This window comes from Oncorhynchus kisutch, linkage group LG24 (genome assembly GCF_002021735.2).
Source record: "Oncorhynchus kisutch isolate 150728-3 linkage group LG24, Okis_V2, whole genome shotgun sequence".
Lineage (NCBI taxonomy): Eukaryota > Metazoa > Chordata > Actinopteri > Salmoniformes > Salmonidae > Oncorhynchus > Oncorhynchus kisutch.
This window is the reverse complement of record NC_034197.2, coordinates 32285853-32311404: the sequence shown is the minus strand read 5'-3', so window position 1 is coordinate 32311404 and position 25552 is coordinate 32285853. Positions and strand designations below refer to the sequence as shown.

Genomic DNA, 25552 nt, shown 5'->3' with positions numbered 1-25552 from the left:
ATTTTTCAGGAGCCTTTGTCTTTACACTGTACCACTCAGAGGAGGGTATGTGATGTTGATGTCTCTTAAAGAGATATTTGATACTTGTGTCTTTACACAAGTATCTCTCCTGGGCCTAGTTTGTATCATCAAAGTAGTGTAGTGGAAAGTGGCCCTAATTCTATTTCCTTGAGCTGCAGGGTGGTGTAGCCTATAAACAGAGAGAGAGAGGCGGTCTGTCCAATCTCAGGTTTCCTATCCTTTCAGTAATCTGCTACAGCACGCCCTACTAAAACTTGTTCTGCAACTCCAGTAAAGAGACAACACCACTTCCCCTTCAGGAAGCACAGTCTCAGGTAAATGCTAAACCAGATACCTATTTATGTTTTTTATGGGGTGTTGTAGGCTACATGTAAATATACCTACATGTTACGTTTTCAACGAGATCTGTGTTTGTTCACCGACTGTAAGATTCCAACAGTTTGATTGCAGGTGAGTCCTGCCGTCTCAAGGTGAGACCATATTGTATTTTAGGATCAACAACTGTGGGATACCACATCTCATTGTGTGACCTGTAGGCTTACCTTCAGTGGTGACCATGTGACCATTTCCTATCGTTATGTCACTGATCTTACATATCATCGAAGATCATCTATTATAGTGACAAGATAACTGAGTGACCGATTTTATTTAACAATGGAAATACACGTCCTCAAAGATGGAAGGCAGGTAGGAGAAGGCGAGATCAGGTGGGACCATTCTAGCCAATGAGAGGGCAGATAAGCATGGTAACGATTGGCACAACTCTGATATAAAGTAGTATTTCAAAGTATATCAAAGTTGCTAAAATGTCATGTGCGTCAATTTAGGCTATATCAGTACATTTGTAACAAATAAGCCTGACATATCAATTGAGCAATTACATTTTTGTTGACCAAATGTAACACTCAATAACCACGTTTCCATCCAGTTTTTATGTGAGTAAAAAAATATATACTGTAGCCTATTAAAAAAATGACAGCTGTGATCGAAACAGCAAGTTACCGTACAATTTTATAATTGCAGACAGATCATTTGTTCGTTTGACATGTGGGAGATCTTTGGTAAAATTAATTATGTGAGAAAGGATGGTGGAAACGCCATTAGGCTCAAATATTGATATAATAACTATCATGTAAAGCTGGGGCGCAACTTTCTCTGGGGACAGTTCTGAAATGGCATTTCTGTCCCCCCCAGTTTTATCATTGGAATGTGATACAAAACGATGCAACGGTCTGCTTTAGGACCAATGCGGATGGCTCAGAGCGGTGGGGTAGGCTGTTTAGAGTGTTTATCCTGCTGGATACATTTTAAAATAATAATAATAATTAATTATGCCCCCCACCCCCACTTCTTAAACGCAAGTTGCGAGTTGCGCCTCTGATCACGTAAACTTGGAGACCCTCCATGACATAGTTTGTGGTCCACTCACTAAGACTCGTCAAACCTTGCCGTTTATTAGGCTACATATGAAATAAATATGATAAACTTCACATGGTGGTGAAAGTGCACGGTGATGAGCTTGATGCTCCTTTCCCAAAAATATCGAGGGTCTTATTCTGGTGACATGTTTATTAATGCTGTTTGACAATTACTGCCGTTTGACAATTAAAGATATTCTTGCTCTTATCCATAGTAATCTCATCATGTAGACTAGCCTACCTGCAGAGCCTATAGTATCTGCAAGGTGCTAACTCGAAAATGTGTCGCCAATTCAAATCACAATTTATTTGATTGGACGGAAACCTAACTAGTGACCTCCACAAAAAATGCCTCACTCCATAGTCTTATTTTCGTGAACAGATTTTAGGCGAAGTAAACCCATCTCGCTTCTTCCTCTCTGATAGCACATATTGGGTGTAATGATTAGTCCAAACAGTTGCAACGTTTTGCAACAAAAATTAGAGTTTCTATTGGACGAATTCAGGTAGTTCCCGCCCCGTTTCGTTCGCTTCCGTTTAAAAAAAACGTTTAGGAAACGTTTTGCAACATAACGTTTGTATAACGTTTTTATATTGACTGCGTAATGAATACGCCCCTGCTCTCTATCTGGAGATGGCTACAGGAAAGCCCTAATGTTCTTCCTTCCTCCCATTATAAATTCTACAAGAACGTCCTATCTGAATTGGTTGATGCTTGAATACAGTTGTCTGTCTCAAATGGTAAGAATTTCACAATTTTGTTTTACTGCAAAGAATATTCCGTCGCAAAGGGGGGCAACCTTAGCGATGCGTCAATTTATGGAAGCCAGCGGTGTAGACTGTAGCCTATGTAGGTTGCATCTCGAAGAGTAGGCTGGAAAATCAACAAGGAGATAACAACAACCCTCTCAGGGAGCAGCTGACGCGATCAATTCTGACACATTTGATCTAATAACCACATTACGCGGGTTTTGTGGTTGTAGGCCTAGGTAGATATTTGCCGCATATAGCTGATGTGTTTCACGACCACTTTCACGGTGGAAGCATAGACTATTGGTAGCCTAATATTCATAGGGAGCTATGTATGTGGCCTACTGTTTTAATACTCAATCTATTAAGTTATGCATGTGGTGTTGGCTTTATTTTCAACTATGAATGATATTCGATGCGTTTGATCTATCCACAGGTCTTACGAATGGAATCGGATAGGCTATAAATAATTGCCGCATCACCTCCTAGATCTAGAGGGAGCCAGACAACAATTTTAGGGATCAAGTGCAACATTGTTACAACGGACCAATAACAAGTGTATTATTGCAGACCAATAGCATAACTAATTGCAACATTTTAACACACCAGGTTAAGGCTACATGGCTACCTCGTGTGAAGTCAAAAGGCAAAACTGAAGACAATTCATCCTGAAGTCTGCTAAACAACATCATCAGTGGATGCTGTAAGTTAACAAGAGAGAAGAGCTCAGGTTGCACTGACTCCTCTATTCATTAGTTGTCTGAACCATCGCCATGTATAACCCTGCCAACGATGCCGTGGCTGGGTACTCCAGTGGCACCATGACGGAGAAAGACCCGAGCCTGGAGACCACCCTGGGAAGTGCCTACTCACCGGTGGACTACATGAGCATTACCAGCTTCCCACGGTTACCCGAGGATGATGTGGTTTCCGGGGAAAACACTCTCAAATCACGAAAAGATGACGACAACTTCCTTAGCGAGCAAGACACAGGTAAGAGATCGGTGGATACATAGCAGACAATAAGGTGGTGATTAACCAAACCAGGTCTAGATAACACTGTCATAGCAGTGACATCTCCTTTACCTTCCTTGTCTGCCAGACAGTCATGTATGATGTTCAATATGTTGTTGTACTCAGAGCCATATACAGTATTTAGATATAAATATATGGGTCTGGTTGTACTTATTCTGGCAACTGCTGCCTGCCTATTTCCCTTCATGCCCATTAAACACTTCCTGAATTGCATTGACCTCTGACCTCAATGTTCCAGACCCAGACCTGTTTCTGAAGTCAGCCCGTCTACAGCGTCTCCCGTCCTCCGCCTCTGACCTGGCCAGCCATGACATCACACCCCTGCGGGAGACCACCAGAGACCCCTTAGCGGAGGGCTGTGCCTGCCAGAGAGATGGCCTCACTGTCATCATCACAGCCTGCCTCACCTTTGCCACAGGAGTCACTATTGCTCTCATCATGCAGATCTACTTCGGAGACCCACAGGTGTGTATGTGTGTGTGTGTGTGTGTGTGTCTGCCTTCTGCCCATCTTCCTCTCTTTACCCTCGACCCATCTCTCTGTCTCTCCATCCTCTCCCATCCTCTCTCCACCCTCATTCCCTCCCCCAATCTAAGTGTATTCCCTCTCCTCTTCCCTGTGTGTCAGATCTTTAACCAGGGGGCGGTGGTGACTGACGTGGCCCAGTGTACATCTCTGGGCTTCGAGGCCCTGGAGAAGCAAGGCTCCAGTGTGGATGCTGCCATCGCTGCTGCTCTCTGCCTGGGCATCATACACCCACACACCTCTGGCATCGGCGGGTGAGTCTTCACACGTCACACCAGCAGGTCATCACCAGCAATAGATAGTCAATGGGATTAGGTGGATCCTAATCAAAGTGTGAGTTATGTCCCCCTAGATCTGCAAGAAGAGGATGTGCTTATTGCTGTTGAACAACACTGGTCTTTGTTATTTGCAGTGGAGGCGTGATGCTAGTGCATGACATCCGTAGGAACGAGAGCAGGGTCATAGACTTCAGTGAGACAGCGCCCTCTGCCATCCTGGAGGACATGTTACAGACCAACCTGGAGCTCAAGGTAAGAGTCTCATCATAACCTCAGGCCATGCTTGAGAGCATCTAAACCGTAATGTACCATGGGTAAATTGTGACTGACATGTCTGATCTACAAAAAATATTGAGTTGTTACTTATGATGCAAGGTGATTTGTAGATCAGTCAGTCGGCAGTCGCCGGCAGTCTTTATGATGCTCTCGAACACGGCCTTAGTCTACAGCTAAAGGTCAAGTGTTGTGTCGGCCTGGAGTTCTGGTATTTGTAGTCACGGGAAATGTTCACTATCTCTGTTCCAGCCTGGCCTGATGGTTGGAGTTCCGGGCATGCTCAGTGGTATGCACCAGGCCCACCAGCTTTACGGAAGGTAAAGTGAAGTCTCCATGGCTTTTTATCACTGATGAAGTCACTTTGTCTTAGAGCATTGAAGCTCACTAGCCCCAGTTAAATTCCACAAGGTTTAATAGGCTCTGGATGTCTGCTTGCTCCAGTTTAGCGCACACAGACAGTCCCGAGTCTTTGATTGGGTTAATCAGGAGTAGAGTGTTATTCTCTGTATCAGCCTTGAACAAGGGGACTCTTAGTCCATCTCCTGTACAGTGGAGCTATAATTACTCCAGTGATACATGGTCATTATCGTGGCTCAGTTGGAGGAGTTGGGTGCAGCGTTGAACAAAGCTGTGGGTTTGATTACAATGTTGTCTACATACACTAAATATAGCTATGCACAAATGTTGGAACTTAATTTGATAACTTTTTTTTTGCTGATCATTTTTGTACACAGCAGGAAATGCAAACTTATAGTGTATTTGAGTCTTAAAAATGCTTCTAAAGTTTGTCATTTCCACTTTGAAATTTCAGAGTTGATTTGTCCTAGCGAAAAATTAATCACCCGCTACAGAAATGTCCATTTAATTATCATTCACATAATAATTCACATTTCTTGTTGCTGTAGAATAATTTTTCTGCCGTAGCAAAATGGCTCAAATTAAGATCCTACCTCTGTAAGTGGCTTTGGATACAAATGTCTGTTAAACCAAATTTGATTACAGATTTAGGATATAAAATGTAATGATAACACAATCCAAATGGATATTTTTTCATAGAATGCCTTGGAAGGATGTAGTCACCATGGCAGCAGATGTGGCCAGAAGTGGTTTCAATGTTACACATGACCTGGGTAAGCATGAGGAATTGATATTATGCTAAACATATGCATCGGTGCTCCTTAGATCAGTGTCTAGGGGCAACTTCATCCTACTCTGTATCCCCCCTTCTCTCTAGCTGAGGCCCTGGCCAAGGTCAAGGACAAGAATGTGTCGGAGGCTTTCCGTGCCCTGTTTCTCCCCAATGGTCAGCCTCCCCTCTCCGGCCTGTTCTCCCGACGACCCGACCTGGCCGCCATCTTGGACGCTGTGGCAGCCAATGGGATTGCAGAGTTCTACAGTGGAAATCTGACCCAGGAAATGGCAGCCGCAGTAAGCAGCTCCTCTGTCTCCCAGCTGTCAGCCTCTGGCATTGTATAAGCACTCATAAATACTGTATTGGCTCCACTTTAAAATATATGCTCTGGGTAGACGTAGCACTTAGGGACATCTCTAGGATCAGCTTACCTTCTCTAAATCCTAACCTTAACCATTAGGAGGGGTAAGCGTAACACTGTCCTTGGATCAGTGTATAGGGGTAACTTCATCCTGCTCCAAAAGATACGGCTTCTTGTGACGTCTCTTGGTTATTCCTTATTCATAGGGATCTAGTCAGCTTTACTCCATCAGCACAACTCTTGCCAGAATGGAAAGGTATTATCATGTGTTTCATGTATTTAAGCGATAAGGCCCAAGGGGGTGTGGTATATGGCCAATATACCACGTCTAAGGGCTGTTCTTAAGCACGATGCAACGCGGAGTACCTGAAAACAACCATTAGCCACGGTATTTTGGCCATATACCTCAAACCCGTGATGTGCCTTATTGCTATTATAAGGTGATTACCAACATAATTAGAGCAGTACAAATAAATGAGAGCAGTAAAAATACATGTTTTGTCATACCCTTGGTATACGGTCTGATATACCACGTCTGTCAGACAATCATCATTCAAGGCTTGAAACACCCAGTTTATAATCAGGTTTTTAATCATGTATTTTCTAACAGGTGCAAGCCAGAGGAGGAGTTCTCTCTGAGGAGGACTTTGGGAATTACACCACTGTCCTACAGCAGCCAGCCGAGAGTTTCTATCAGGGTAAATATAAGGTTCCCTTTGAACAAATATCTTTTCACGATTATATTGCGATGATGCATCCTCGCTCCCAATTCTTGCCAGATGTGATATTTGAACCTGCAACCTTGTGGCTAAATGCATCCATTTCTCTGTTGTTGATGTTGTGTAGGGCACCATGTGATGGCAGCCCCAGCCCCCAGTGCAGGAGCAGCTCTGATCACAGCTCTGAACATTCTGGAAGGCTACAACATCACCAGCCAGGTCCCGCGCAACAGCACCTACCACTGGATTGCTGAGGTACTTCGCCCGATTTCATTTACATGGCTGATTAAAATACTTGGTTGTCAACCTGATCATTGAGTTAATCCGTAATGGTTGTTGATTACTACATGCATCCTATAGTAAATGTTAACCCTGTATACTGTGGTGTCTACAGCATGTACAGTCGTGGCCAAAAGTTTTGAGAATGATACAAATATTAATATTCACAAAGTCTGCTGCCTCAGTTTGTATGATGGCAATTTGCATATACTCCAGAATGTTATGAAGATGAATTGCAATTAATAGCAAAGTCCCTCTTTGCCATGCAAATGAACTGAATCCCCCCCAAAAATTCCACTGCATTTCAGCCCTGCCACAAACGGACCAGCTGACATCATGTCAGTGATTCTCTCGTTAACACAGGTGTGAGTGTTGGCTGGAGATCACTCTGTCATGCTGATTGAGTTTGAATAACAGACTGGAAGCTTTAAAAGGAGGGTGGTGCTTGGAATCATTGTTCTTCCTCTGTCAAATATGGTTACCTGCAAGGAAACACGTGCCGTCATCATTGCTTTGCACAAAACGGGCTTCACAGGCAAGGATATTGCTGCCAGTAAGATTGCACCTAAATTGGATCATCAAGAACTTCAAGGAGAGCGGTTCAATTGTTGTGAAGAAGGCTTCAGGATGCCCAAGAAAGTCCAGCAAGCGCCAGGAACGTCTCCTAAAGTTGATTCAGCTGCAGGATCGGGGCACCACCAGTACAGAGCCTGCTCAGGAATGGCAGCAGGCAGGTGTGAGTGCATCTGCATGCACCGTGAGGCAAAGACTTTTGGAGGATGGCCTGGTGTCAAGAAGGGCAGCAAAGAAGCCACTTCTCTCCAGGAAAAACATCAGGGACAGACTGATATTCTGCAAAAGGTACAGGGATTGGACTGCTGAGGACTGGGGTAAAGTAATTTTCTCTGATGAATCCCCTTTCCGATTGTTTGGGGCATCCGTAAAAAAGCTTGTCTGTCTGGAGAAGACAAGGTGAGCGCTACCATCAGTCCTGTGTCATGCATCCTGAGACCATTCATGTGTGGGGTTGCTTCTCGGCCAAGGGATTGGGCTCACTCACAATTTTGCCTAAGAACACAGCCATTCTTTATTCATTCATTTATTCCAACACATCCTCCGAGAGCAACTTCTCCCAACCATCCAGGAACAGTTTGGTGACGAACAATGCCTTTTCCAGCATGATTGAGCCCCTTGCCGCAAGGCAAAAGTGATAACTAAGTAGCTCGGGGAACAAAACAGATATTTTGGGTCCATGGCCAGGAATCTCCCCAGACCTTAATCCCATTGAGAACTTGTGGTAAATCCTCAAGAGGCGGGTTGACAAACAAAAACCCACAAATTCTGACAAACTCCAAGCATTGATTATGCAAGAATGGGCTGCCATCAGTCAGGATGTGGCCCTGAAGTTAATTGACAGCATGCCAGGGCGGATTGCAGAAGTCTTGAAAGAGAAGGGTCAACACTGCAAATATTGACTCTTTGCATCAACTTAATGTAATTGTCAATAAAAGCCTTTGATATTTTTGAAATGCTTGTAATTATACTTCAGTATTCCATAGTAACATCTGACAAAAATATCTAAAGACACTGAAGCAGCAAACTGTGGAAATTAATATGTCATTCTCAAAACCTTTGGCCACGACTGTACTGTATCTGTAAAGCATGGCTACTTCTGTCATTGTCACTTACCAATGTCTCTGTCCAGTCTCTGAAGATTGCTGTGGCCCTGGCCAGTGGGCTGGGAGACCCTATGTATGACTCTTCCATCTCAGACATGGTCACACAGATGCTCAGGTAGGTTCTTCTTGATCAACACAATACATCATTAGACACTTTGATCAAACAAAATAAGATGATTGAGACATGAATCAGTGTGAAGCGTGAACATCAGACCCGTGTGACGTTTTGAACCATCATAAAGCTGGCTAACCTGTTGATTCCTTGACACCCCCCCCTGTCGTGCCACCTGTGGTCCTCCAGTAAGTCCCAGGCAGTGCTGCTCCGCCAGATGATCAATGATTCCCAGGCATTCCCCCCGGGTCACTACACGCCCTCGTACGCCCTGGAGGAGGGTGCCGTGGCCAGTCAGGTCATGGTTATGGGGCCTGACGACTTCATTGTCTCCGTCATGAGGTATACCAAGAAACATGCTAGCAGATACCATAGACTTCCAGTCATTGCGTCAATGCTAGTTAGCGTTGGCTCTCAAAACTACCTCTAACTTCCTTCATACTGCACACAGAGACATAAGAATGATATCGATGAGTTCATCTGACTCAGGGGAAGTAGATAAAGGGCTTCATCTGACTCTGGGTCAGTAGATAAAGGGCTTCATCTGACTCTGGGTCAGTAGATAAAGGGCCTCGTTGCCAAAATCCCAAAGTATCCTTTAACCTCAGAGACATTATTAATCAAAAATGTTTGTTCCAATCTATTGAGTTAATAATCCTGGACTTTGAATGTGTGTGCAATGGAGTGAAGTACTTAAGTAAAAATACTTTAAAGTACCTCTTAAGTAGTTTTTTGGGGTATCTGTACTTTACTTTACTATTTATATTTTTGATTACTTTTACTCCACGACATTACTAAAGAAATTAATGTACTTTTTACTCCATACATTTTCCCTGACTTCTAAAAGACCTGCTAAGCATTCAAAATGTAAATAGTACATGTCTAATGACATCCCTGGTCATCCCTACTGCCTCTGATCTGGAGGACTAAACAGAGAACATCCCTGGTCATCCCTACTGCCTCTGATCTGGAGGACTAAACAGAGAACATCCCTGGTCATCCCTACTGCCTCTGATCTGGAGGACTAAACAGAGAACATCCCTGGTCATCCCTACTGCCTCTGATCTGGAGGACTAAACAGAGAACATCCCTGGTCATCCCTACTGCCTCTGATCTGGAGGACTCACTAAACAGAGAACATCCCTGGTCATCCCTACTGCCTCTGATCTGGAGGACTCACTAAACAGAGAACATCCCTGGTCATCCCTACTGCCTCTGATCTGGAGGACTCACTAAACAGAGAACATCCCTGGTCATCCCTACTGCCTCTGATCTGGAGGACTAAACAGAGAACATCCCTGGTCATCCCTACTGCCTCTGATCTGGAGGACTCACTAAACAGAGAACATCCCTGGTCATCCCTACTGCCTCTGATCTGGAGGACTAAACAGAGAACATCCCTACTGCCTCTGATCTGGAGGACTCACTAAACAGAGAACATCCCTGGTCATCCCTACTGCCTCTGATCTGGAGGACTAAACAGAGAACATCCCTGGTCATCCCTACTGCCTCTGATCTGGAGGACTCACTAAACAGAGAACATCCCTGGTCATCCCTACTGCCTCTGATCTGGAGGACTCACTAAACAGAGAACATCCCTGGTCATCCCTACTGCCTCTGATCTGGAGGACTCACTAAACAGAACATCCCTGGTCATCCCTACTGCCTCTGATCTGGAGGACTCACTAAACAGAGAACATCCCTGGTCATCCCTACTGCCTCTGATCTGGCAGACTCACTAAACAGAGAACATCCCTGGTCATCCCTACTGCCTCTGATCTGGAGGACTCACTAAACAGAGAACATCCCTGGTCATCCCTACTGCCTCTGATCTGGAGGACTCACTAAACAGAGAACATCCCAGGTCATCCCTACTGCCTCTGATCTGGAGGACTCACTAAACAGAGAACATCCCTGGTCATCCCTACTGCCTCTGATCTGGAGGACTCACTAAACAGAGAACATCCCTGGTCATCCCTACTGCCTCTGATCTGGAGGACTCACTAAACAGAGAACATCCCTACTGCCTCTGATCTGGCAGACTCACTAAACAGAGAACATCCCTGGTCATCCCTACTGCCTCTGATCTGGAGGACTCACTAAACAGAGAACATCCCTGGTCATCCCTACTGCCTCTGATCTGGTGGACTCACTAAACAGAGAACATCCCTGGTCATCCCTACTGCCTCTGATCTGGAGGACTCACTAAACAGAGAACATCCCTACTGCCTCTGATCTGGAGGACTCACTAAACAGAGAACATCCCAGGTCATCCCTACTGCCTCTGATCTGGAGGACTCACTAAACAGAGAACATCCCTGGTCATCCCTACTGCCTCTGATCTGGAGGACTCACTAAACAGAGAACATCCCTGGTCATCCCTACTGCCTCTGATCTGGCAGACTCACTAAACAGAGAACATCCCTGGTCATCCCTACTGCCTCTGATCTGGCAGACTCACTAAACAGAACATCCCTGGTCATCCCTACTGCCTCTGATCTGGAGGACTCACTAAACAGAGAACATCCCTGGTCATCCCTACTGCCTCTGATCTGGCAGACTCACTAAACAGAGAACATCCCTGGTCATCCCTACTGCCTCTGATCTGGCAGACTCACTAAACAGAACATCCCTGGTCATCCCTACTGCCTCTGATCTGGAGGACTCACTAAACAGAGAACATCCCTGGTCATCCCTACTGCCTCTGATCTGGAGGACTCACTAAACAGAGAACATCCCTGGTCATCCCTACTGCCTCTGATCTGGAGGACTCACTAAACAGAGAACATCCCAGGTCATCCCTACTGCCTCTGATCTGGAGGACTCACTAAACAGAGAACATCCCTGGTCATCCCTACTGCCTCTGATCTGGAGGACTCACTAAACAGAGAACATCCCTGGTCATCCCTACTGCCTCTGATCTGGAGGACTCACTAAACAGAGAACATCCCTACTGCCTCTGATCTGGCAGACTCACTAAACAGAGAACATCCCTGGTCATCCCTACTGCCTCTGATCTGGAGGACTCACTAAACAGAGAACATCCCTGGTCATCCCTACTGCCTCTGATCTGGTGGACTCACTAAACAGAGAACATCCCTGGTCATCCCTACTGCCTCTGATCTGGCAGACTCACTAAACAGAGAACATCCCTGGTCATCCCTACTGCCTCTGATCTGGCAGACTCACTTAACAGAGAACATCCCTGGTCATCCCTACTGCCTCTGATCTGGCAGACTCACTAAACAGAACATCCCTGGTCATCCCTACTGCCTCTGATCTGGAGGACTCACTAAACAGAGAACATCCCTGGTCATCCCTACTGCCTCTGATCTGGAGGACTCACTAAACAGAGAACATCCCTGGTCATCCCTACTGCCTCTGATCTGGAGGACTCACTAAACAGAGAACATCCCTACTGCCTCTGATCTGAAGGACTCACTAAACAGAGAACATCCCTGGTCATCCCTACTGCCTCTGATCTGGCAGACTCACTAAACAGAGAACATCCCTGGTCATCCCTACTGCCTCTGATCTGGCAGACTCACTAAACAGAGAACATTCCTGGTCATCCCTACTGCCTCTGATCTGGCAGACTCACTAAACAGAGAACATCCCTGGTCATCCCTACTGCCTCTGATCTGGCAGACTCACTAAACAGAGAACATCCCTACTGCCTCTGATCTGGTGGACTCACTAAACAGAGAACATCCCTGGTCATCCCTACTGCCTCTGATCTGGAGGACTCACTAAACAGAGAACATCCCTGGTCATCCCTACTGCCTCTGATCTGGCGGACTCACTAAACAGAGAACATCCCTGGTCATCCCTACTGCCTCTGATCTGGCGGACTCACTAAACAGAACATCCCTGGTCATCCCTACTGCCTCTGATCTGGCAGACTCACTAAACAGAGAACATCCCTGGTCATCCCTACTGCCTCTGATCTGGCAGACTCACTAAACAGAGAACATCCCTGGTCATCCCTACTGCCTCTGATCTGGCAGATTCACTTAACAGAGAACATCCCTGGTCATCCCTACTGCCTCTGATCTGGCAGACTCACTTAACAGAGAACATCCCTGGTCATCCCTACTGCCTCTGATCTGGCAGACTCACTTAACAGAGAACATCCCTGGTCATCCCTACTGCCTCTGATCTGGCAGACTCACTAAACAGAGAACATCCCTACTGCCTCTGATCTGGCAGACTCACTAAACAGAGAACATCCCTGGTCATCCCTACTGCCTCTGATCTGGCAGACTCACTTAACAGAGAACATCCCTGGTCATCCCTACTGCCTCTGATCTGGAGGACTCACTAAACAGAGAACATCCCTGGTCATACCTACTGCCTCTGATCTGGAGGACTCACTAAACAGAGAACATCCCTGGTCATCCCTACTGCCTCTGATCTGGTGGACTCACTAAACAGAGAACATCCCTGGTCATCCCTACTGCCTCTGATCTGGAGGACTCACTAAACAGAGAACATCCCTGGTCATCCCTACTGCCTCTGATCTGGTGGACTCACTAAACAGAGAACATCCCTACTGCCTCTGATCTGGCAGACTCACTAAACAGAGAACATCCCTGGTCATCCCTACTGCCTCTGATCTGGCAGATTCACTAAACAGAGAACATCCCTGGTCATCCCTACTGCCTCTGATCTGGTGGACTCACTAAACAGAACATCCCTGGTCATCCCTACTGCCTCTGATCTGGAGGACTCACTAAACAGAGAACATCCCTGGTCATCCCTACTGCCTCTGATCTGGCAGACTCACTAAACAGAACATCCCTGGTCATCCCTACTGCCTCTGATCTGGCAGACTCACTAAACAGAGAACATCCCTGGTCATCCCTACTGCCTCTGATCTGGCAGACTCACTAAACAGAGAACATCCCTGGTCATCCCTACTGCCTCTGATCTGGCAGACTCACTTAACAGAGAACATCCCTACTGCCTCTGATCTGGCAGACTCACTAAACAGAGAACATCCCTACTGCCTCTGATCTGGCAGACTCACTAAACAGAGAACATCCCTGGTCATCCCTACTGCCTCTGATCTGGCAGACTCACTAAACAGAGAACATCCCTGGTCATCCCTACTGCCTCTGATCTGGCAGACTCACTAAACAGAACATCCCTGGTCATCCCTACTGCCTCTGATCTGGCAGACTCACTAAACAGAGAACATCCCTGGTCATCCCTACTGCCTCTGATCTGGCAGACTCACTAAACAGAGAACATCCCTGGTCATCCCTACTGCCTCTGATCTGGCAGACTCACTTAACAGAGAACATCCCTACTGCCTCTGATCTGGCAGACTCACTAAACAGAGAACATCCCTACTGCCTCTGATCTGGCAGACTCACTAAACAGAGAACATCCCTGGTCATCCCTACTGCCTCTGATCTGGCAGACTCACTAAACAGAGAACATCCCTGGTCATCCCTACTGCCTCTGATCTGGCAGACTCACTAAACAGTGAACATCCCTGGTCATCCCTACTGCCTCTGATCTGGCAGACTCACTAAACAGAGAACATCCCTGGTCATCCCTACTGCCTCTGATCTGGCAGACTCACTTAACAGAGAACATCCCTACTGCCTCTGATCTGGCAGACTCACTTAACAGAGAACATCCCTACTGCCTCTGATCTGGCAGACTCACTAAACAGAGAACATCCCTACTGCCTCTGATCTGGAGGACTCACTAAACAGAGAACATCCCTGGTCATCCCTACTGCCTCTGATCTGGCAGACTCACTAAACAGAGAACATCCCTGGTCATCCCTACTGCCTCTGATCTGGCAGACTCACTAAACAGAACATCCCTGGTCATCCCTACTGCCTCTGATCTGGAGGACTCACTAAACAGAGAACATCCCTGGTCATCCCTACTGCCTCTGATCTGGCAGACTCACTAAACAGAGAACATCCCTGGTCATCCCTACTGCCTCTGATCTGGCAGACTCACTAAACAGAACATCCCTGGTCATCCCTACTGCCTCTGATCTGGAGGACTCACTAAACAGAGAACATCCCTGGTCATCCCTACTGCCTCTGATCTGGAGGACTCACTAAACAGAGAACATCCCTGGTCATCCCTACTGCCTCTGATCTGGAGGACTCACTAAACAGAGAACATCCCAGGTCATCCCTACTGCCTCTGATCTGGAGGACTCACTAAACAGAGAACATCCCTGGTCATCCCTACTGCCTCTGATCTGGAGGACTCACTAAACAGAGAACATCCCTGGTCATCCCTACTGCCTCTGATCTGGAGGACTCACTAAACAGAGAACATCCCTACTGCCTCTGATCTGGCAGACTCACTAAACAGAGAACATCCCTGGTCATCCCTACTGCCTCTGATCTGGAGGACTCACTAAACAGAGAACATCCCTGGTCATCCCTACTGCCTCTGATCTGGTGGACTCACTAAACAGAGAACATCCCTGGTCATCCCTACTGCCTCTGATCTGGCAGACTCACTAAACAGAGAACATCCCTGGTCATCCCTACTGCCTCTGATCTGGCAGACTCACTTAACAGAGAACATCCCTGGTCATCCCTACTGCCTCTGATCTGGCAGACTCACTAAACAGAACATCCCTGGTCATCCCTACTGCCTCTGATCTGGAGGACTCACTAAACAGAGAACATCCCTGGTCATCCCTACTGCCTCTGATCTGGAGGACTCACTAAACAGAGAACATCCCTGGTCATCCCTACTGCCTCTGATCTGGAGGACTCACTAAACAGAGAACATCCCTACTGCCTCTGATCTGAAGGACTCACTAAACAGAGAACATCCCTGGTCATCCCTACTGCCTCTGATCTGGCAGACTCACTAAACAGAGAACATCCCTGGTCATCCCTACTGCCTCTGATCTGGCAGACTCACTAAACAGAGAACATCCCTGGTCATCCCTACTGCCTCTGATCTGGCAGACTCACTAAACAGAGAACATCCCTACTGCCTCTGATCTGGTGGACTCACTAAACAGAGAACATCCCTGGTCATCCCTACTGCCTCTGATCTGGAGGACTCACTAAACAGAGAACATCCCTGGTCATCCCTACTGCCTCTGATCTGGCGGACTCACTAAACAGAGAACATCCCTGGTCATCCCTACTGCCTCTGATCTGGCGGACTCACTAAACAGAACATCCCTGGTCATCCCTACTGCCTCTGATCTGGCAGACTCACTAAACAGAGAACATCCCTGGTCATCCCTACTGCCTCTGATCTGGCAGACTCACTAAACAGAGAACATCCCTGGTCATCCCTACTGCCTCTGATCTGGCAGATTCACTTAACAGAGAACATCCCTGGTCATCCCTACTGCCTCTGATCTGGCAGACTCACTTAACAGAGAACATCCCTGGTCATCCCTACTGCCTCTGATCTGGCAGACTCACTTAACAGAGAACATCCCTGGTCATCCCTACTGCCTCTGATCTGGCAGACTCACTAAACAGAGAACATCCCTACTGCCTCTGATCTGGCAGACTCACTAAACAGAGAACATCCCTGGTCATCCCTACTGCCTCTGATCTGGCAGACTCACTTAACAGAGAACATCCCTGGTCATCCCTACTGCCTCTGATCTGGAGGACTCACTAAACAGAGAACATCCCTGGTCATACCTACTGCCTCTGATCTGGAGGACTCACTAAACAGAGAACATCCCTGGTCATCCCTACTGCCTCTGATCTGGTGGACTCACTAAACAGAGAACATCCCTGGTCATCCCTACTGCCTCTGATCTGGAGGACTCACTAAACAGAGAACATCCCTGGTCATCCCTACTGCCTCTGATCTGGTGGACTCACTAAACAGAGAACATCCCTACTGCCTCTGATCTGGCAGACTCACTAAACAGAGAACATCCCTGGTCATCCCTACTGCCTCTGATCTGGCAGATTCACTAAACAGAGAACATCCCTGGTCATCCCTACTGCCTCTGATCTGGTGGACTCACTAAACAGAACATCCCTGGTCATCCCTACTGCCTCTGATCTGGAGGACTCACTAAACAGAGAACATCCCTGGTCATCCCTACTGCCTCTGATCTGGCAGACTCACTAAACAGAACATCCCTGGTCATCCCTACTGCCTCTGATCTGGCAGACTCACTAAACAGAGAACATCCCTGGTCATCCCTACTGCCTCTGATCTGGCAGACTCACTAAACAGAGAACATCCCTGGTCATCCCTACTGCCTCTGATCTGGCAGACTCACTTAACAGAGAACATCCCTACTGCCTCTGATCTGGCAGACTCACTAAACAGAGAACATCCCTACTGCCTCTGATCTGGCAGACTCACTAAACAGAGAACATCCCTGGTCATCCCTACTGCCTCTGATCTGGCAGACTCACTAAACAGAGAACATCCCTGGTCATCCCTACTGCCTCTGATCTGGCAGACTCACTAAACAGAACATCCCTGGTCATCCCTACTGCCTCTGATCTGGCAGACTCACTAAACAGAGAACATCCCTGGTCATCCCTACTGCCTCTGATCTGGCAGACTCACTAAACAGAGAACATCCCTGGTCATCCCTACTGCCTCTGATCTGGCAGACTCACTTAACAGAGAACATCCCTACTGCCTCTGATCTGGCAGACTCACTAAACAGAGAACATCCCTACTGCCTCTGATCTGGCAGACTCACTAAACAGAGAACATCCCTGGTCATCCCTACTGCCTCTGATCTGGCAGACTCACTAAACAGAGAACATCCCTGGTCATCCCTACTGCCTCTGATCTGGCAGACTCACTAAACAGTGAACATCCCTGGTCATCCCTACTGCCTCTGATCTGGCAGACTCACTAAACAGAGAACATCCCTGGTCATCCCTACTGCCTCTGATCTGGCAGACTCACTTAACAGAGAACATCCCTACTGCCTCTGATCTGGCAGACTCACTTAACAGAGAACATCCCTACTGCCTCTGATCTGGCAGACTCACTAAACAGAGAACATCCCTACTGCCTCTGATCTGGCAGACTCACTAAACAGAGAACATCCCTACTGCCTCTGATCTGGCAGACTCACTAAACAGAGAACATCCCTGGTCATCCCTACTGCCTCTGATCTGGCAGACTCACTAAACAGAGAACATCCCTGGTCATCCCTACTGCCTCTGATCTGGAGGACTCACTAAACAGAACATCCCTGGTCATCCCTACTGCCTCTGATCTGGCAGACTCACTAAACAGAGAACATCCCTACTGCCTCTGATCTGGCAGACTCACTAAACAGAGATCATCCCTGTTCATCCCTACTGCCTCTGATCTGGCAGACTCACTAAACAGAGAACATCCCTGGTCATCCCTACTGCCTCTGATCTGGCAGACTTACTTAACACAAATGCTTAGTTTGTAAATGATGTCTGAGTGTTAAAGTGTCCCCCTGGCTTTCCGGAAATTAAAAAAACAGGAAAACCGTGCCGTCTGGTTTGCAAAATATAAAGAAATTGAGATGATTTATACTTTTACTTTTGATACTTAAGTATATTTTAGTGATTACATGTACTTGTAATACTTAAATACATTTAAAACCAGATACTTGTACTCAAGTAGTATTTTACTGTGTGACTTTCACTTTTACTTGAGTCATTTTCTATTAAGGTATCTTTACTTTTACACAAGTATGAGAATTGGGTACTTTTTCCACCATTGGGTTTGAGTCAAGTTGCTTATCTGTAACTCGGGTTAGGATTCGGTCCAATATCAGCCAAATAGTCATGATTGTGTTCAGAAAAGGAGGACTGTGTAATATGTTTGATCTATTACTGTAAATGTTATTGCAGTTGTTGACTATACATATTTGATGATCGCAAGACGGTTGGTGTTATCTCTGCAATCTCCCTTTAGCTCCTTGAACCGTCCGTTTGGGAGTAGGATAGTGACACCGTCTGGGATCCTGTTGAACAGCCAGATCCTGGACTTCTCATGGTCCAACAAGACCCAGACCTCTCAGCCTCCAAACCCGGTACCACTGCCTGTCATATATAATGTACTGGTTTTTATCTTTGACTTGGATTTAATCAATCAATACCAGGGTTTCCCAAACTTGGTCCTGCCCCCCTCATGATGGGTTGATTATTTGAATCAGCTGTGTAGTGCTAGGGCAAAAACTAAAACGTGCACCCAGGCCAGGACTGAGTTTGGGAAACCTAGATCTAAACCACCAGTTATTGGGGATATGAATAACCCTCTCTCTGCTGTCTGTCTGCAGCATAATGTCATCCAGCCTGGTAAGAGGCCCCTGTCCTTCCTGGTGCCCACGGCAGTGAGGCCTCGCCTGGGTTTGTGTGGCACCTATGTGGCCCTGGGATCCTCCAACGGGGACCGGGCCCTCAGTGGCATCACCCAGGTGTTGATGAACGTCCTGTCCTCTCGTAAAAACCTGAGTGATAGTTTGGCGTATGGTAGACTCCACCCACAGTTGCAACCCGACACTCTCTTGGTGGACTGTGAGTATGGCCTTCAGAAATAGTTTCTAACTTTGTCTCTGTTTCACCCACAAATAATCACATATCCATTCATATACTGTATGTCTAAACACTAAACTTGTTTTTCATCTTTATTCCTTCCCTCACTTCTTTCCCTCTTTCAGCTGAGTTCCTGGAGGAGGATGTGGAGGTGCTGCAGTTCAAAGGTCACCAGGTGCAGAGGGTAGACATCCTCTCATTGGTGGAGGGCACCAGGAGGACCAATGACCTCATCATCGGGGTGAAGGACCCGCGTAGTGCAGACGCCTCGGCCCTCACCATGTCCATGAACATGCCCTAGCCTTCCTTTATGACAGAGTTGGGTGAGTGACAGGAGGGGGTGTAGGGGTGAGGGATCCAAAAGGGAAGCAGAGGGTTTTGAGGAGTATGAAGGACAAATGTCTATATATGAGGCCAGTATTTTGGAGGAAAATGATGCTCGAAAGGGCTGATATTCCACCAAAGGGCTGATATTCCCAAAGGGACTGATACAAACGGAATTATTATAGATAGGTATGAAGGAGGGATACTAAGGGATATTAAGAAGAGGAGTAGAGGTGTAGGAAATGGAGGGGCGTGGAGCAGTCTTTGGGTGTCCTGGAGAAATGTGTAATGAGTCTTTGAAACGGGTTATACCCTCCTACTCACACGGGGTGTAGCATGCTGTGTGTTTTCGGTTGTCTTTTGCCAGGCACATTTCACTGTAAATCCACTGGGATATGGCTATGCTCACACACACACTTGAGAGGACGGAAACTGAAATGGCTCCTTACACCACACACACACACAATCCTACATACGCACACATTCATTCCTTTGCATACATAACACACACAGATGGCATGCTTACGTCTAGATTCTCCTCAGTGGCCCATTTAACTTAGCTGAGCATCCCCCCCCTGCCTGTCGTTATACTTCCACTCATTCAAAATGCCGGCGAATGCCAGTGCATATAAAATCATATGGGTTTGATCTGCTCAGTTCCATTATCTTCCCTTGTGAACACTCAGGAGTTGGCTGGTCACATACTGACACACCTTGATTTATGCTTAGACCACCTGTTTACTGTGTGTGCATTTGTATGGGCAGTGAGTCAGTGACTGAGTCAGTGAATGTCCTTAATCGGATTCTTGTGGCTTGAGTCTAAAGGTGTAGTAGCTTGTAGATATCTAACCTGTTACGAACAATCACTAGGTTACTAGATGCCATTTTGTAAAGAATAGAGATCATATTCTTATCTCAAAAAAGAGTGGATACCGCACACTACTCTTCACGTGAATGTCGTCCGTCCTCACTTCAATATTGAATGTTATTTATTGCTAGTACTAATGGGTTTAAATAATGTATTATTATTTAAGGTGTTCAGGGGTAATGACTGGAAAGGGAGTAGTTTAAAAGCTTATTGCAATTTTTTTTTTAGAAAGGATATTTTTAGAATGAATGGTCAGAGTGACCAGGTTATGAACAATTGCTCGTACAATGGTTTTGTTTATTTATATTAGCATATTTTGCTTATACTTTGTCATTTGCACAGATTTTCTTTTCGCTTGAGACAACACTTGCGCTATCTGATTTACTTTTTAATATATTGAATGATTATTGTATTTTAGTGAAACAGTAGACGTTAGTCTTTGTGCCCATATTGCTGTGTCAATGGGCTATTTATTATAGCACGTATGAAAAGACTCTCCCTTTGTATTCCAAAATGCTACCACAGGCCAATTCTTCTCCATAGCCTCAGTTGATTAACTGACCATTGTGCTAATACCTCAATAGATGTGGCTGTTTTCAATCTAATTTCAAAATGCCAATAACCATGATAAAACACTGCTTGGTTACATAAGTAGTCATTGATGCCATTACGAAGCATTAAATAAAATGCATATTTTATTTTCTCTTTTGTTGAGCAATGACTGGCCTATACATGGGCTCTGTTGAGCAATGACTGGCCTATACATGGGCTCTGTTGAGCAATGACTGGCCTATACATGGGCTCTGTTTTCTGTGATGCTATTTGCCTTTCCTTCTCCTTTGTCTTACATTTTAACGTCCACTTGTTTGCACAGTAACAAGGTTGTTTGTATACGCTACGCATTATGTACTTTGTATTGAAAAGTAAGAATTCACACTGGAAGAAACACTGTATAGGAGGGCCCAGTTATGGAATAAATATGTTTACACAGAAATGTGTATATAAGGATGGAGTTACTGTTACTATGTTTTTTTAAATGAATTATATTTTTAGACATACTGAACTGTCATTAAATGTATTATCAAAATATAAACTATAAAGGTAATCAAATGAGTGTACCAATATCACATGTAAACATGTGGTTCAAATTATTTAACACTTTGAACAAATGTGAGAAGTCATAAACTGGGAACCCAGTGAAAATCTTTTATGTTCAGGATTTATTTGTCACATGCACAAGTATAGTGAAATGCTTAACTTGCAAGCCCTACACAAGTGTAGAATTCAATATAAAAAAGTATAAGTAATAAGGGAGCTGTACTGAACAAAAATATAAACACAACAATTTCAATGATTTTACTGAATTACAGTTCATATAAGGAAATCATTCAATTTAAATAAATGTTTTAATCCCGAATCTATGGATTTAACATGATTGGGCTGGGGCACAGCCATGGGGGGGCCTGGGAGGGAATAGGGCAACCAACTTTTGAGGCAAGCCCAGCCAATCAGAATGAGTCTTTCCACACTAAAAGGCTTCATTACAGACATAAATATTCCTCCGTTTCCTTAGCTGTCCGGGTGGCAGGTCTCAGACAATCCTGCAGATAAAGAAGCCTGATGTGGAGGTCCTGAGCTGGCGTGGTTACACGTGATCTGCCGTTGTGAGGCCGGTTGAACGTGCTGCCAAATTCTCTGAAACGACGGAGGCGGCTTATGGTAGAGAAATTAACATTAAAATCTCTGGCAACAGCTCTGGTGGACATTCTTGCTTCCTTCAAATCTTGAGACATCTGTAGCATTGTTGTGTGACAAACCTGGCCATTTTAAGTGGCCTTTTATTGTCTCCAGCACAAGGTGTACCTGTGTAACGATCATGCTGTTTAATCCGCTTCTTGATATGCCACACCTGTCAGGTGGAAGGATTATCTTGGCAAAGGAGAAACTCTCACTAACAGGGATGTCAACACAGATTTGTGTGCATATGGAACATTTCTGTGATCTTTTATTTCAGCTCATGAAACATTGGACCAACACTTTGCTGCATTTATATTTTTGTTCAGTATACATGACTGGTCAAAAGTTATAGAACACCTACTCATTCATAGGTTTTCATTTTATTTTTTTACTATTTTCTACTTTGTAGAATAATAGTGAAGACATCAACTATGAAATAACACATGGAATGTACTAACCAAAAAAGTGTGTCAATATGTGTATGAAGGCGAAGTCAGGTGCAGGAGAGAAGAGTATGATTAAATAAAGCACACTTTATTATAGTTTCAAACCGGGAGCAAAACAAACGCACTCAAAAAAACGGAACAATAAAGTAAAGCGCTAAACGAACATCACTAAACAATTACACACAAAACATGATGGGAAACAGAGGGATAAATACAAGTAGATTGTTTGGGGAAATGAAAACCAGGTGTGTATGAAAACAAGACAAGACAAATGGATATATGAAAAATGGAGCGATGATGGCTAGAAATCCGGTGACGCCGATCGCTGCCCGAACAAGGAGAGGAGCCGACTTCGGAAGAAGTCTTGACAAAGTGTTAAACAAATAAATATATATTTGAGATTCTTCAAAATAGTCACCCTTTGCCTTGATGACAGCTTTGCACACTCTTGGCATTCTCTCAACCAGCTTCACCTGGAATGCTTTTCCAACAGTCTTGAAGGAGATCCCACATATGCTGAGAACTTGTTGGCTGCTTTTCCTTCAATCTGCGTTCCGACTCATCCCAAACCATCTCAATTTGGTTGAGGTCGGGGGATTGTGGACACCAGGTCATCTGATGCAGCACTCCATCACTCTCCTTCTTGGTCAAATAGCCCTTACACAGCCTGGAGGTGTGTTGGGTCAATATCCTGTTGAAAAACAAATGATAGTCCCACTAAGCCCAAACCAGATTGGATGGCGTTTTGCTGCAGAATCCTGTAGTAGCCATGCTGGTTAAGTGTACCTTGAATTCTAAATAAATCACAGACAGTGTCACCAGCAAAGCACCATCACACATCCTCCATGCTTTACGGTGGGAACCACACATGCAGAGATCATCCGTTCACCCACACCGCGTCTCACAAAGACACGGGATTGGAACCAAAAATCTCCAATTTGGACACCAGACCAAAGGACAGATTTGCACCAGTCTAATGTCCATTGCTTGTGTTTCTTGGCCCAAGCAAGTCTCTTCTTATTATTTGTGTCCTTTAGTAGTTTCTTTGCAGCAATTTGACCATGAAGGCCTGATTCACACAGTCTCCTCTGAACAGTTGATGTTGAGATGTGTCTGTTTCTTGAACTCTGTGAAGCATTTATTTGGGCTGCAATTTCTGAAGCTGGTAACTCTAATAAATGTATCCTCTGCAGCAGAGGTAACTCTGGGTCTTCCATTCCTGTGGCAGTCCTCATGAGAGCCAGTTTCATCATAGCGCTTGATGGTTTTTGCGACTGCGCTTGAAGAAACAAAGTTCTTGACATTTTCCAGATTGACTGACCTTCGTGTCTTAAAGTAATGATGGACTGTCGTTTCTCTTTGCTTATTTGAGCTGTTCTTGCCATAATATGAACTTGATCTTCTACCAAATAGGGCTATCTTCTGTATACCACCCCTACCTTGTCACAACTCAACTGATTGGCTCAAATGCATTAAGAAGGAAAGAAATTCCACAAATGTACTTTTAACAGGGCACACCTGTTAATTGAAATGCATTTCAGGTAACTAACTCATGAAACTGGTTGAGAGAATGCCAAGAGTGTGCAAGGCTGTCATCAAGGCAAATGATGGCTACTTTGAAGAATCTCAGATAGAAAATATATTTTGATTTGTTTAACACTTTTTTGTGTTACTACATGATTCCATATGTGTTATTTCATAGTTTTGATGTCTTCTCTATTATTCTACAATGTAGAAAATAGTAAAAATAAGTAAAAACCCTGGAATGAGTAGGTGTGTCCAAACCTTTGACTGGTACTGCACATATATGGAGGAATTACAAGAAAGTGACTGGTAGCAGGATTAATAATGATAATAATAAACAGTTTGGCAGCAACATAAGTGGTGGGTGATTATGTAAGTGTGTGGGTCTTATAGTGTGAGTGTGCAAGTGTCAGTGTAGGTGCAAGTGTCAGTGTAGGCGTGATAGATGGATATACATGTCAACATGGCTTAAAAGTTACTGGTAGCAGGCATATATAAATACTTATGGTAATGTACTAATGGTAATATGTACATATAAACAGGAGTAATAGTGACCAGTAGCAGGAGAAATACTGTAGATGTATACTAATTGTAATGGCAATCAGTCAATGAACACTAGCGTAGTGGTAGTAATAAATCTAGCTAATCAATACTCATTTTAGCAGTAGTGTAGTGTGAGGGGGAGCTGTTAGCCATTTAACAGTCTTATGGCAAGGGGATAGAAGCTGTTTATGACTGCTGGTGTGAGAGGACCATGATAGGTCCTCAGTGATGTGGACACCGAGGAACTTGAAGCTCATGGCCCTCTTCACTGCCTGCTGCTCTGTCGATGTAAACACTCGCTTACATCTACTGTATTTGTTGCTTGACAAGATTATTAGTGTGTAAGCAAAATAAGGCCAAGTAGTGTCCCTATAATAAATCCATAATAAATAGTAAAATCACAGAGTACTTAAATTGTCTTTGGTAAAAGTTTCTCTTCCATCGACCTCAGCCTAGCATTTCACTTATTGGTTGTGATTTTTACTTATTTAAACCCCTTTCAGCCAGTCGAGTTCACTGTCATTAGAATAAATTGTACTGAAGATGATCTATTATATTGACAAGAAAGTCAAGTGACCGCTTATAACAATGGAAATGCATGTCCTCAATAATGGACATGTACTCTACATATGCATCTACATCTGCGTTGCTTGTTGTTTGGGGTTTTAGGCTGGGTTTCTGTATAGCACTTTGTGACATCGGCTGATGTAAAAAGGGCTTTATAAATACATTTGATTGATTGATGGCAAGCGGGAGGAGGCAAGATCAGGTGGGACCATTCTAGCCAATGAGAGGGCATGAACTACTAGGACAACTCCAACAACATTTTTTCAAAGTTGCTGAAATGTACTTATGTCATTGCGTTGGTAAGAACCTAACCATTATGGAACTTGTATTTGATCAAATAAGCTTTACTCATAAAAATATGAATTAGAATACTAGAATAGAACCTTCTTATGATGGGATAAAGGTCATCCATTTTGGTCAGGGAGTCGGTCAACCATGGTTTGC

At 45.0% G+C, this 25552-nt stretch overlaps 1 protein-coding gene across 8 annotated transcripts; it reads left to right on the top strand.

Annotated features, from left to right (window-relative positions):
• Positions 1 to 237: 237 nt before the first annotated feature.
• ggt7 (gamma-glutamyltransferase 7) lies at positions 238 to 21303 on the top strand. 8 transcript variants are annotated; one of them, XM_031804414.1, is made up of 15 exons: positions 238 to 335; positions 2799 to 3182; positions 3463 to 3689; positions 3852 to 4003; positions 4162 to 4279; positions 4553 to 4620; positions 5360 to 5433; positions 5538 to 5731; positions 6407 to 6494; positions 6643 to 6770; positions 8500 to 8588; positions 8775 to 8927; positions 18480 to 18621; positions 18844 to 19081; positions 19225 to 21303. In XM_031804414.1, exons 2-15 carry the CDS (start codon positions 2963 to 2965, stop codon positions 19398 to 19400), a joined length of 2067 nt encoding a protein of 688 aa, XP_031660274.1. In that variant the 5' UTR covers positions 238 to 335; positions 2799 to 2962; the 3' UTR covers positions 19401 to 21303. The 8 variants fall into 8 exon arrangements, with proteins under 8 accessions (XP_031660274.1, XP_020327856.1, XP_031660272.1 ...); XM_020472267.2 differs by having other exon boundaries at positions 239 to 335; positions 18480 to 18597; positions 19225 to 21285; XM_031804412.1 differs by having other exon boundaries at positions 263 to 335; positions 2626 to 3182.
• The last annotated feature ends 4249 nt before the right edge of the window (positions 21304 to 25552 follow it).